The 14,956-nt window shown below is 40.5% G+C and overlaps 1 protein-coding gene across 5 annotated transcripts in view; it reads left to right on the top strand.

Annotated features, from left to right (window-relative positions):
* The window catches only part of CCDC148 (coiled-coil domain containing 148), a 103,039-nt gene that overhangs the window by 72,580 nt on the left and 15,503 nt on the right, over window positions 1–14,956 (top strand). For all 5 annotated transcript variants that reach the window (XM_035132036.2, XM_035132025.2, XM_060280036.1 and 2 more), the window contains 2 exons: window positions 5,272–5,412; window positions 10,630–10,748. In XM_035132036.2, the coding sequence (XP_034987927.1) occupies window positions 5,272–5,412; window positions 10,630–10,748 (260 nt within the window). The remainder of the gene's footprint in view (window positions 1–5,271; window positions 5,413–10,629; window positions 10,749–14,956) is intronic.

Below are 14,956 nucleotides of genomic sequence, written 5' to 3'. Positions count from 1 at the left end.
GCTTCATTTTCCTAATGATTTTTGCTGCCTACATACAGGTTATTGTATTCTCATGAACCTCAGAAATACGAAATGCAGGATAGCGCAAGGGCTTCCTTAGTGGGTTGTATGCGCTTTTTTTTATAACATTTTATTAAATTTTCCAATTAATACACATTTAAACATCCAACCAAACTTACAAATAACAAAATGACACATTAACATGCATTCCTCTGTTTTGACTTCCCTCCCTCCCCTCATTAGGTTTTCTAATCAAAGCTTATCTCGCAGTTTCTTTGTTTCTTCCCCTTAGATTCAATTCGCAGGATTTACTTCAACCCTGCAAGAGTTTTTAAGCTTCTACAGTTCTTTTCCATATAGTCCACATATTTACTCCAGTCTTTTAGGAACTTTGCTTCCCCCTGGTTCCGGATCCCGCTAGTAAGTCTCGCTAGTTCTGCATAGTCCATCATTTTTGTCTGCCACTCTCCAATCGTCGGTAAGTCCTGTGTCTTCCATTTTTGGGCTAATAAAGTCCTGGCCGCTGTTGTTGCATACAAAAATAATACATTATCTTCTCTTTTAATTTCTTGACCTATCATTCCTAACAAAAATAATTCAGGTTTTTTGGGAAAAGTGTATTTAAAGATTTTCTTCAATTCATTATATATCATTTCCCAAAATTCTTTAACCTTATCGCACTTCCACCACATATGATAAAAATCTCCTTCCCTCTCCTTGCATTTCCAGCACATTCTATTGTTCATTCTATACATTTTAGATAATTTCACTGGAGTTAAATACCATCTATATATCATCTTCCAAATATTCTCTTTCAGTGCGGTACATGCAGTAAATTTTAACGTTTGATTCCACAGTTTCAACCAACAATCATAATCTATATTGTGCCCAAGTGGGTTGTATGCGCATTAAATCGCTCAAGCGCATACCTTGCTGCTCTGTATTACGTGCCTGAATTCTGGCAATACTGTACAAAGTATTTCATAGAAGAATTATTGAGACAGCACAATAGTAGTAATCTTATCCATAATGCCCATAAGCTGATTTGGAGCTTGATTCTAAGCATGTTTACTTGAAAATGATTCCCACTAAATTCAGGGGGACTTCCTTCCTGGTAAGTGTACTTGGGCTTGCTGCCAGGTTCTAAACACACACTCAGGACTCTGTCATTCTAAACGCAGTGGGACTTAACTTCCCAATAAATATGAATAGAACCGGGCTGCATTTCTGTTGATTTTTAACTGGGTTGTGAATGAAGCTGGGAGATTTAATGTATACATATCTGATTAAAAAAAAACTTTCTTTATTTATTTTTTTTTTTGTATTAAGGGTTTTCTTGGTTTACAAAGATATATACAATGTCTCTCTTAGCATTTTTACAAATCAGTTTCATTTGTTGAGACATTGGTGAGGAGAGGGGAAGGAAAGTAGATGGGGGGAGGGTGTGGGGTGTGGGGTTGAGTGACAAATGTTTCTATTCTATTTCTATTTTGCTTAATAAGTGTTCTATTAAGCTTAATAAGGGGGGTTTGTCAGCGTCGCTTGTGTAGGTTCTCTGCTTTTCACTTGTGTTCCTTTGATGGTGAGAGATGTTGGGGTTGGCCTAGGATATGGTTGTTCCTTTGTGGTTGGCTGTGGTGGTCTTTGTTTTGTGTGTGAGTGGGGTGGGTGAGTGTTTTGGGTCAGGTTAACCATATTGATTCGTATGCTGTTGTTGGATTTTTGTCATTGTCTTGTTGGGCTGTGTATGTGATAAAGGGGAACCATACTAGGGTAAAGCCGTCTTCTTCTATTTGTCCCCGTGTCAGTTTCAACTTATTGGTTAATTTTTCTAGTAGGGCTGTTTCCCATACTATTAACTTTCTTTTAAAATAACCTCTGATCTTTTAAAACTTTACCTTTGGACATTGCACAATGCCTATGTTTGTATATCATTGGTCGAATGTAAATGCACACTGCATGGGTGTGTGATAAGAGATAAGATACTTTTATTAATAAACTTCAAAGATTATTGATCCTTAGCAGCAATTTCTCTGTCTATAGTGTAGTTTCCATTACAACCTCTGCATTGTAATAAAGATCAGTCTTGCTGTAGCGTTCTTCGATTCCTTTACTCCTCTGGGAGTTTGTGATTGGCAGGCGTTACATTCAGTAATCTATTTTGTTGGTGAATGATTAGTATGCAGTGCATAATCAAATGGAATAAATAATACTTCCCAATTTTAGAAACGGAAATTATTTGGAATAGGTGAAGGGTATTTTTTTTTTAGTAGTGTACTAATTCTATCTAATGATTATTTATGTTAATATGTCATTGCTTATTACTACCTAAGTTGTTTAAGAACTCAATAGGTAAAGGTAAAGGGACCCCTGACCACTAGGTCCAGTCGTGACCGACTCTGGGGTTGCGCGCTCATCTCGCATTATTGGCCGAGGGAGCCGGCGTATAGCTTCCAGGTCATGTGGCCAGCATGACAAAGCCGCTTCTGGCAAACCAGAGCAGCACATGGAAACGCTGTTTACCTTCCCGCTATAGCGGTTCCTATTTATCTACTTGCATTTTGACGTGCTTTCGAACTGCTAGGTTGGCAGGAGCTGGGACCAAGCAACGGGAGCTCACCCCGTCACAGGGATTCGAACCGCCGACCTTCTGATCAGCAAGCCCTAGGCTCAGTGGTTTAACCACAGCGCCACCCGGGTCCCTAAGAACTCAATATATTCCAAAAATTACAGCCTAGCCTCTGGTACAGTTTTGTTGCACAGTAACTAAGCAGCTATTGTAGATTTTTTTCAACAGTGCTTTTCCACAGGCGGAAGGCCACATGTATCTCATTTTTATAAACCCTTTAAAAAAACAACACAACAGCTCTTCTGTAAGTTGATCTAAATATATGTCTAACGGTTCAGCAGAGAGAGCTGCATGAGGATCACTGCCAAGGATGCTTGAAAATAATTACCATGACAGAAAAACAGTTAGGCGAATCTTCTTTCAATGTATCTAAACATAAAACATTGGGAGGAATGACAGAATATAGAATCTGATTTCTCCAACAGTCTAGAGTATGGTGTACCTTGTGGTATGTGCATAGCCCTCCTGCACACGCCTGGCTTCCCCATTCAGCTCAACGGAGGTGTTAGCTCTGTGTGCACAATTTTTGGAGCGCTTAAGGAAGTCCTTGAAGGCAGGCAGGAAGCTTATTACAATGCAGTCTTAAGCTTCTGTGTACCTCAAAGGAACTTTTTGGGCCAGGGAAGTGGTATGCAAAATTCCTATCAGTGGTTTCTGGCAGCTTGCCTCTGAATCTTACAAGTTAGCGGAGAGGTGGTTCTGCATGAAGGATCCTGCTGATGACCTTCAGCTTATTTTCCATATTATTTACTCAGAGCTATAAACAGTAAATAAACACAAAGAAAGATTCATACCTTCTATGAGCCTATTTACGTTTTCAGTTGGCATTTTATTGTTAAAACGGTCGTGGGGACTAGAGTAAAAGGTGTACTAAACAAAATTGGAGGATTAAATACCTACATGCTTTTAATTAAATATAGTTTTATTGATTGAATGGGTAGGTTGTTTCCTGAGGACACTTGGCTTTTCAGTTTTGGGTCTTGATTACATGTCTGAATTGTAGAACGGGAAGGAGCCTGCTGCGGTTCACCTCGCAAAGCAGTGCGGGGGCTCACTCATGCACCCCAGTACAGGAGAGTGAGCAGCAATGTTGCCACCCACTCTCCTCTCTCCGCCAGAGCTGCTGGGCCGGCCACGAGGAAGCAGTAGCTTCCTCACGGCCACAGCCTCTCTCCACCCCCAGGTCAGACTTGACCCAAAGATGGAGTAGCCGCAGCTGGGCGCCTTGCGTTTCTGCAGCCGCTCTCCTCCCCCAGATCAGGCTTGACCTGGGTATGTAGTAGCTGCGACTGCTCATGGCGCGCATCGCAGCCTCTCTCTGCTGCAGCAGAGCTGTGCATGCTGCAGCCCAGCCAAGGAGAGGGGCAGCAGCTCTCTGCTGCCGACTCTTCTCTACTCCACCCCTGGGTCAGACCTGACCTGGGAGCAGAGCTGCAGCTGGATGCAAGGAAGCTTGCCTCATCAGCTCCCTCGCATACCAGAGCCAGGCTCCAATGGGATCATGTTGTGGGGGCACCTGGTCGCCCCCCTCTCCTGAAAATGCACCCAGGATGATGGCTTCCCCAGTCCCCGCACGCTACGCCACTAGGAGGCAGCAGTTACGAGTTACAGCAGCTGCAGCAGGCGCTGTGATTCTTCAGCAGTTTAACTTCACCCCACGGGCACACTCCATAGAGTCTTGAGACAGACGGATGCCAACAATATAGCACTATCCACGTGTGTGGCACTTTACAAAGAATGAGAATACAAGTCCACATTTGTGTTGCATATGAATGTTACAGGAAGGACAGAACGCAGTAGAGAAATTGGAATGTGTATTCTATTCAAGGAAGGTCTTACATTTGCATCATGTACCAATTTAAACCCCTGCATATGAATATGACCTTGGGCTAGAGGCAGATTCTTGTTTGCTCAGCTGAAGGAGATTTGAAAGGAAGGCTTTCTTGTTGTGTACTCCCAACACTTTTTGGTTTTGCATGCTTTTTTATTGTTTCAAGATGCAACACTGACCAGCTTCAGGTGTAACACTAAACCTCTTCTCATCTGCCATCAAGGGATTTCAAACTTTTGCTCCTGTTTTCAACTAACCGCAGTTTAGCATTACATCCAAATCCTAAACTGTAGCTAATCATAACCACAGTACAGGGAAACAAGCCAACTTCATACCACAGTTGGAGGTTAGCTTATTTCCCTAAACCAGGGATGGAGAACCTGTGGTCCTCCAGATGATTTTGAACTCCAGCTCCCATCAGTCCCAGCCAGCATGGCCAATGGTCAGGTTTGATAGGAGGAAGCCTTTACTCCATTAAGTATCATGCCCCAATCCTCCCCTCTCCATCCCTGGCAGAGGACTTTGAAGCAATGTTATGCGTCAGGGGAGTTAGAAGGAGCCCACAAGCTGCTTTGTTGTATTATTTTGTGAGAGCCACCTTGGGGATCCTTCTGGATCAAATGATGGGATAGAATCAAATAAATAAACAAATGTTGACTCTACTCCTCTTCCTCTTCATTTCCTAGTGCTTGCCATTTGCTATTGCTGAAGCCAATTCATTTTTTAAAAAAAGAAAACTGCTGTCTTGGGTGTTACTGTTTTTTAACCTATTGTTAACTGAACTGGAACATAATCTCCCATCTTTGTTTAGGTCCTCCAGTGGCGTGTACAGCAGGAAGAGGCTTCCCAACTGGAAGCTGCTATCGCTGCCAGGAGAAAGGAAGAAGAAGAGGAAAAGGAAAAGTATCACAAGGAAAAAGAAATGCTTCAGAGAGCAGAGGACAAAGAAAAAGTATGCAAAGTGTGCGGTGTGTGTATGTGGCGTGTGTTAAACGGTTAAATACATTTAAAGCATTAATTGATCTTGATACTTTATACCCTTGTAAACAGTCCCTAACATTATTACAGAGATTAATGAGTGCTTAGTGGAGATCTGCCAGGGCTTGTTGTAGCTTGAAAACTCCATGCCATTTTTACTGTGATCATACCAAGTTTGTTTAATTGCCATTCTTATTAATAGCACAGTTCCAGGCATATGCATGTGTCTCCTACACTGTCACAGGGAGGAAATAATGTCTGGCAGATTTTGCTGTCAGGAGCTAATGTGGCAAAGACCACTGTGGTTCCCAGTGCTGCAGCAAGGTATGCTGCAATGCACCAAATAAGCATCACAATGTAATGTCTGCACACTGCAATTGGAGCATCACAGAGACAGCTTCAGTGAACAGCGGGCCCGATGCCCAATGCCTGTAGTAAGGGAGAGAAGAAAAGAAAAGTGGATATTACTCCGTATATCTGAATTAGCATTCATTTTGCTGAACATTGGGGAAGGAGAGAGAAAAGGGGGGAGTACCATAGGAAGTATATGTTCTGCTTCTTAACTGCATTCCATTTTCAGCATTGTAGCTACTAAGTAAAAGTTATTTTCACAAAGCAGTATCCTGTTCATTAGGGGGGGGGGAGCAACCTTTTAAAAAGGGACAACTTTGTAATAGCAGCCCTTTAGCGTAGCTTTCCAGGTTTTAACCGTACAGCTTAATGTATTTCCTTCCTAGTTCCTCATAAGCAACACAAGTAGGCAAAACATAGAGCTCAATCTTGTACTATTCAGGTGTTTTATACAAATAAAAAGAGTAACTGCATTCAGACAAGAAGCACCTTTATCACTATTCCCGAGGTCTGCATGAATGTTATCACTCCTGCATTTTGCTGCATGCAAATGATTTGTTCCTGCACAAATGTATTCGGCTATCGAGGAAAAGCAAGACGAATCTAATTATTTCGCAGGAAAGTGTTGCCCCCATTCAGTAAAGCTCATTTGTTTTAGGCATTTTGAAATATGTGACAAGAGGAAGACTAGCAAGGGTTGTCTCCTGTTATTTTATTTACATTTCTAAATCCACTGTTTTAGAGGCAGAGTATATTAGCAAACAGAACTTTAAATATGATTTTCCCCTGGCTAGGATCCAAAGGCATTGGACAAGCACTTTTGTGTGTGCATTCTGGGATATCTTTGTTTTGCTTTATTTCCTCCCCCACCCTGCACCCTGCTGCTACTACTACAACCATTACTACTATTACTATTACTATTACTATTACTAGTGTTTTACGAGATCCTTCCAGCAACTCCTGCAACCAAGCTGGTTCCAGATCGCCAAATCTATTGCTCTGCTTTCATTTGGACCACATCAGCAATGAAGGGGGGGGGTCTTGTCGTCTGGGCATCCCAGGACCTCCATAGAGGTCACTTTAGTGCTGTTAACACAGGAAAAATGACACAAGAGGCAGCAGTTATGAGTTACTGGTCTCAACAGCCACAGCAGGTGCTGTGATTCTCCAGCGGTTTGACTTCACCTCTGGAAGCACACTCCATTGTCTTTTGAGACAAACCGATGTCAACAGCAACAACTCCATAAGTCAGCAAACCATATTAGGGTACCACAAAATGCTTTCAGATTATGTCTAGAATGTATCATTTTGGAAAACTAAGTAGACCCAATAAAAATGCATAAAAATCTATTACAAACCAATAGGGTATGTTGCTACATACAGCTGGTGTGCTGCTACAGTTTGGAGTAGTAATATATATAATGCTGACCAGAGTTTTATTATTATTCAGGTTTATTCCAAAAAGACTGTTGACCCTACCAACATTTTATGAGAGAGCGTGATTTATATCTTGGATAATATAGCATAAAACAAGGTAATACAATAGGACAGAATTTATTATAAGGCATAAACATGTCCAGTGATATTTAGCACAACTGTGGTAGTAATCAGAGATACCGAGTTGCTGCTATCATCCTAATATGCCTATAAAATAGCTTAAATAAAATGATACTTAAAATTAATCTATATTAGATTTCAACCCTGTTGGGTAAATGCTAATCTGCTGAAACTATCATCATTTCAGGAAATGCTTTCCTGATAAATTTGACTTGATCTATTGAAATAAGTGCATTTAAAGTGATAGCTTTGGAAGCAATTGTAACAGTAAACACTTTGACAAGCAAAAACAATGCTGCAAGCTAGGTTTCCTTATGCAAGCTGTAATTGTACAAAATAGCATCTGAATTTGCTCGTCAAGCCACTAGTTCTGGGTAGTTCCAGTGGCTTCACTGGAATTAATTCACTGAAGATAGCTGTCTTAGAAGGATTTAAAGAGGCAAAGAGATATAATTTAAATGCTCCATGACTCTGAAGATGTTACGCAGAGCTCCCAAACAAGGTTGTGGATTCATGAGTTTTGTAGAGATCAATAATTGCAAGGAGGTTGACTGTCTCCTGCTTTCATTTGAAAGTGGCGACAAAACTCATGGGGTGCTGGATAAGATTTAAATCTAGTGAGATGTGCAGCTCTGAAATGTAGGTTAGCACCAGAGGCTTGCCACAGGACCTATCAACCCATAAGAATGGTGTAAGATAGCACTCTGACTTCCACATCAAGGAAATGCTGAGGCCAGCATTTTATCCTACTTTTATTTAATCAGCCCAGTAGATTTAGTAGATACCCAGTTAGAGTGGAGACTGCCATCTAGTGTAAGTCAGTGTGACTTTGAAAACCCTCAGAATATATAGTTACAGTAAGTCCTCCAACCACTGGGCTCACAGTAAAATGGACATGATAGAGATGTTCATGTTGTTTAGGATCTCGTAAAACACTAGGGAAAACCAAGGAATTATTTATGTACTTAAAATTCACTCTAGACATTTAACACATTCATTTGGATTCATTTGTGTGTGTGTGTGTTCTTTAATGAAGCTATTAATTTTGTTGGCTGTAAATTATTGATGTATATTTGCCATCTTAATTTTAACTGAATGATGCATCTTCCGTTCCTTTTACAGGGTAAATATTGTAAATCATATGCTTTTTGAGTTAATCACAGTTTTGCTTCTCTTAAGAATATTAAATGCATGCATATATATAAAGGGGTCCTTTACCTTTACCTTATGCGAGAACCCAGGATTCTGACAAAGTTGCAATTTCTTCCTGGTAATAATTACTTGAGAAGACCCCATTTTTCTGCCAATTCACCTTGTCATTCCCATTTTCCATGAATGAATGAATCTTTATTTGCGTCAGCCATCGGCCATAGCAATAAAACAACAATACGATATACAAAGAATCAAAATACAGTGGTACCTCGGTTAAAGTACACAATTGGTTCTGGAAATCTGTACTTAACCTGAAGTGTACTTAACCTGAAGCAAACTTTCCCATTGAAAGTAATGGAAAGTGGATTAATCCGTTCCAGACGGGTCCATGGAGTACTTAACCTGAAGCGTACTTAACCTGAAGAGAACTTTCCCATTGAAAGTAATGGAAAGTGGATTAATCCGTTCCAGACAGTTCCGTGGAGTACTTAAACAAAGTATTCAAACCGAAGCATACTTAAACCGAGGTATGACTGTACAGAGTCAATTATATAAAATACATTTTAGGGTTTTGGTGCATTTTCCACGTGCAGAGTCTGGATCGGTAGTTCACGTCTTACAGTAAAACTGTACCACATCAGTATATTTTGGTCATGTAGACCAGCTGTCAGACAAGCGTTGAGGACCTCTTGGCTTCACAAAACTAAAATCAATTGGAGGAGGCACTGAGCTCTGCTGTTATCACTTGTCCAAGAGTTGAGTCACACAGATGCAATAATCTCTTGACATCAGTTGAAATTGCTCACTGAACTTCAATTGGGAACAGCCTTTACAATTCATATTCCACAATCATAAAATTAATCTATCCTCATTTTACCCTAAATACATCTCCCAACCCACTGAAAAACGTGTGAATTAGTGAACAGATGTGGTGGGGCATTCAAGTGGACAATGTACACTAAAAGAAGCATTGCTTCCAGGAATCCAATACTTTCCAACTATTGCCTTCTCAGAGAAGCCAATTCCTCCTCTAAAATCCAAAGTAATACACTGACCCAGGAACACCTAATATCCTATAATTTGGCCTGTACTTTTGTATTGCTTTCATTTAAATATGTGGAAAATGCACCACATTGTTGTTTAATAATTGTATTTTAATTGAGACCATGGCAGTCCAGAGGTGGAGAAACAAAGTTTGGGGTGATTGCTATTTCTTTGCTTCATAGAAATGAAGAGTTTTAAAGAGCAGGGAAAATTGGCCACCCCCTCCCCTTTGAGTTTATTCAAGAGAAAAATCGGTTCTTTCAATTTAATTAAGCTTTGGTTTATCTCTGTGTAGACTGATTTATTTTTTTTCACAGCAGAGGCGGCACTTGTCCTATTAATTAGCCTTTGCTCAGAGCAAACATCCATAGTTGTTGAATGTCATTCTATAAACATCACAGCCAAATTACCAGCTATGAAATATGGTAGAGTTGTTTTCTATATATCTTCTCATATTATAGTACTGACTCTTGCTTTCATTGGTGCTAGTTTTGATCAAATAGTTCAAATGCTGCAAGTTTTTCTTATTCTGCTTCCTTTGACAACTGCTTCCAATTATTCTGGTGTGTGTGTGTGTGTGTGAGAGAGAGAGAGAGAGAGAGAGAGAGAGAGAGAGAGAGAGAGAGAGAGAGAGAGAGAGAGAGAGAGAGAGAGAGAGAAGCAAAAATGGACCATCATTGCATTTGTTGCCTTTTCTTGTCTCTTTCATTCACATGTTCATATCTAGCAGGTATACCTCCAGGTGTTTTACTGCTATTTAAATATTGCTCTTTTCTGAATGTGTGGAGTGAAACACTTAGATCAAAGATAACCTGCTTCCTTCTTGATGTTTGCAGGGATAAAGCCATCTGTAATGCCTGCCCCTAAAAAAGGATGGAAGAGCAGAATGCTATAGCAAACACTGCCAGACCTAGCAATTCCTCAAGCCAGTTTCCCCCACTTCTGTTTGAGAATGTGGAATGGACACTTAAATTGCTATCTTGCTATGGGCAAATAAAACTGTTATTATTGAAACCAAAATTGCCTTTTCACAGTGATAGAAGCCTCCTCCTTTTCAAATTTCCTTTTGTGTTCTTTCAAAACTTAGGTGAAAAGGTACTGGGCTGAAAAGCAGCGCAGGTGGAAGGAACTGGAAGCAAAAGATCTTCTGCGTTTGGCAGAATTCAAGAAATTATTGGCCCAACAAGTCATTAAAGATAAGAAAAGGTAAAGTTATAAACAGAATCCTCATGTGGATTATTAACTCATAGTTGGAGAGCAATTTTTAAAAAATCTTGTTTTGTTTTGTTTATTTCATAAAATTTATACACTGCTGGATTATTAAAAACAAGAACCTCAAAGCAATCCTTTTTAGTTTTATTTACTGATTTTTTTTCTTTTAAAACTGTTATTATTTTTATTTAGTATGGCTCCCCAATATAAAGACTTTTAGTTTTCATCCCAATACACGTTTACCTGGGGGTAACCTCTCCTGAACTCAATGGGGCTCAGGGCAGTGATGTTAGTAGTTCTTCGCTTTTGTACTTTCCCCTTCTTCTTTTGCTATGAACTTGAGACAAGTCAGTGCTAGGTCTTCTCATGATGTAGGGATTCCCGTGAAGTAAACAACCATCATGCATATTTTCCATGCAATGATTTATATTTTGATTTGTTTTTCCTGCCCTCCTGTGAATGCATTAGACCATTGCTTCATCTGGCCCAGAGGTGGCTCTCCAGAGATCGTTGGAGTACAACTCTCATGATCTCTAAGCACTGCATGTGCTAGTTGGGGGACTCTCAGGTTCCAATGACATCTGGGGTGGCCACAGGTTACACACCTCTATTCTAGTGCCTTTTCTAAGTATGAAAACTGGCAATAGCTCTCTTCAGAATCAGGAGACTTTTTTCTCCGCAATAACTATCCTGTAGCTTTTGGCTCACAGCATCCGCATGATTGTAGGCTAGGCAGAGATCAGCCTTCAAATTCTGTCAGCTTCCATTCAAAGGAAGGGATACCCTGCAGCTTCCCTGTGGCTCTGATAAGGCGGCCTAACTCCTTTTCTGAAACTCTTTTTTATTATTACAATTCTTACAGCAAGCAAGGAACATTAAATGTCTCTATTTGGAAGGCAATGCTGGATAGTAACCCACCTCTTTCCTCTGTTGCATCTTGCTGAGCTGCTTGTTATAGAAATAATTCACCCTTTCTTTAGACTACTATGCCCTGTGGTTTTTTTCCTTCATTGCGGCTGTCAATCCATTTGGGGATTGAGAGACTTTTATCTGCAGGTTTTGCCCAAGGCCAATAAAGGGTCAGGCACGCTGCCTAAATGTTTTCTGTAGTGATCATAAAATAAAATAAAAACCAAGAACCACAGCGATGGCAGCAGTTCATACTTAGATGTTGAATGGGAAAAGATGTCTTCAGTAATCCCTTCAATTGAATGAAATACTTGCCTAATGATCCAGAGCTCAAAAGCTTCAGGCTGGGATCAGTGTCTGAAAATTAATGTCATTGATTAATATAAATATGTTAAATTGCTGTAATTAAGCAGGTTACAACAAGGAGGCATTTATGGGTTGTGAATGGTGTTGAAGCCTGCAATCCTCTACCCACCTATGTGGTGATTGAACTCGTATCTACTTCTGAGTAGATCGCATAAGGAGGCGCTCTTAGGTTTGCTGCTTCCCTTTCCTAACACACCCAGGGCAGCCAGTCTACATTAATTTTCATTGGTGTCCACCACACCTGAGTGTTGCAACATCCAGCTTCCCCTGGCTGCTGCCGCACCATCACCTTCTAGCTGCCCTTCGAGATTTCAAAAAGAATTTGCAGGATATGAAGCAGCATAACCACCTCAAATTTTTGCAGGCACAGACAGTATTGAAAGCGGGATTGTGTATGACTTCCCTGATAGCATCATGAGCACAAATAATCATGATTTCACAATATAAATGATGTTGGGAAGGGCCTGTTCTGTACATTATTCTAATGCCAATTTGCCCCTTTCATACCTATTTAAAACTATTTTTTCTTGAAGTCTCTACCTTTCTCTTTCTCTCTCTCTCATCTTTTCATTCCTGTTATTTGTTTTTCTCTTTCTCTTTTCTTTTTTTAAAAGTGTGACAGATTTGATTCACTTTCCCCTCAGCAATTCACCTGCAGAATTCACCTGCAGTTCTTCCAAGCTCCAAATTTGAAGTATGTTGAATCTTCAGGGCAACTTATCTTCATTGATCTGCCTTTGAGCTCCATACATTATATATGTTAAAAGGATTTGCTCTCTGTCCACCCATAAGCCAAAGCAAGGCTATGTCAGCATTATCTCTGGGCTAGGATCTAGGCTGTGATCCTATGCATACTTATCTGGAAGTAAATCCCATTGAACTCACTCATAAGATTGTTAATATCACAAAGTTAGATTAATGTTGCTTAAGACTAAGTCCTGTTTGCGGTTAATAACATTAATGATGCAAATAATCAATGAGGAATCCATTGGATAAAGAAAATTCCTTGTTCTTCAGGTCTGGCAGGATACCATTTGGAGCAGCTGGGTCCTTGTTATCCCGGCTTATTAGCACTGGGTGGGAAGGGTCCAGGACAGGGTTATGTTGTAATTGTGGGACCCATGCCATCACACTAACTATACCCCATATACACTACAGTATACCATACATATTTAATGTGATTTCCTGTTTCAAGCCTTTCATTTTTAGAGAAGTCTATTGAGTGGAACTTCTAGCTTCTTACTCTCCAGATCAGTTTTCTAGAGACTTTCCTATCTGAATTTTGATCTGACTATGAAACCGAGACTGCACCGGTTCACCTTTAGATTCATAGGAACAACGATGGCCTGCTGATGAAGTGTTGGCAACTTAGCTGCAAGACCTGGCAAGCATGAATAAGACTGCTCTTATGGACTGCTGCAAGTCCAGTCTTGCCTTCTGCCTGAAGCTGCCAGAATAGGCAATATTGTGCAGAGGTTTGTCTTTCAGAGGAATCAATGTGCTAGTGACAGCCACTTCTGCTTCCTTATTTCATAAGGCTCTAGCTTGCAGCTTCTGGCCATAGTGGGGAACCAGGTGAAGATAAGTGACTGAAGTTACACCCTGACAGGACGGAGGGTACTGCTGGTTGTTTGATCTTGTAACGATCACTCCATCTGGCTACAGAAAAAGGAAAGAAATGGGACTGTAGGTCCTCTCCATCAGTTCTCCTGAAAGACCATCAACTTGAGACTACTCCTCTCCTTGAATTCTTTCCATTCCAGCTGGTTGTTACAGGAACTCCGTAACATAACAAATAGTGCCTATTTGGGTTGGTTTTTGTTTTTGTTTACTTCCCTCCCTCCCACCTTCCAATCCTCTTTTCTTTTTAGATTATAAACCCAAGGACAGGGACCGTCTTATCAGTGTCAGCTATAAGCTTTATTGGAAGCCTTTTTTCTGGCTGTACAGCAAAATAAAAGTAAATCAGTGGTGGTGGGTAGAAATAATAATAACAGATGGTGTTCAACCACGGCTAGTTTTTCATGTTTTCAACCTTAAAGTGTTTCTTGATCAGTAAGTTTGTGTGATTGCAACAAATTTCCATATTTTGAGAACTGGCTCTCACCCATTCTATTCAGTCTGGGCCAAGCATCCATTAGTCATATAGTCATATATCTTCTTCAGTAAATAAGAGCATATAGAACAGCACAGCATTGAATTCCACTCTTAATTTCCACAGCAGTTTATGGGCAGGTTGAACTTCCCTTGCCATTTCCCCTCCTAAGCAGTGGGGAAGCTCTCATTGTTTGTTACCTTCTTGATACCCTGCACAAGTGAGTCAGGACCCTGCCTCTCTTCAAGCCGAATGATGTTTACAAATTTATCTGGGCAGCCAATTTTCAGAAGGACAGATCACAGGGCATTACGATTTACAGTGTCAAAAGCCTTAGTCATATACATATGACAGCAACAATCGCCGATAACAATGGCTCTCAAAGTGGGATCAGGTGTTAAACAGTGGTGTGTTATTGCCCCAACGCTATTCATTATTTTCATTGCTATGATCCTACACTTTGTCGAAGGTAAACTCCCCACTGGAGTAGAAATCATATATCGAACAGATGGAAAGCTCTTCAATCTGAGCAGGCTGAAAGCAAAGAGTAAGGTTACCGTAACTTCCGTCATAGAGCTTCAGTATGCTGATGACAACGTAGTGTGCGCACACTCAGAGGATGACCTCCAAACCATCCTAAATATCTCTGCAGAAGCTAACAAAAAGCTTGGGTATCTTCAACATCCAAAAAACCAAAGTGCTGCACCAACAAGTACAAAATAACCCCTCTGCAGCACCACAAATCCAACTCAATGGTGTAACGTTGGAAAATGTCGAGCACTTATCCTACCTAGGCAGTTAGAGGTTTAAAGACTGTCTCAAGGCAAATCTT

Source organism: Zootoca vivipara, chromosome 1, assembly GCF_963506605.1.
Source record: "Zootoca vivipara chromosome 1, rZooViv1.1, whole genome shotgun sequence".
In the NCBI taxonomy this organism is placed as follows: Eukaryota; Metazoa; Chordata; class Lepidosauria; order Squamata; family Lacertidae; genus Zootoca; species Zootoca vivipara.
The sequence above is the reverse complement of the archived record's forward strand: the minus strand, read 5'-3'. Positions and strand labels throughout refer to the sequence as shown.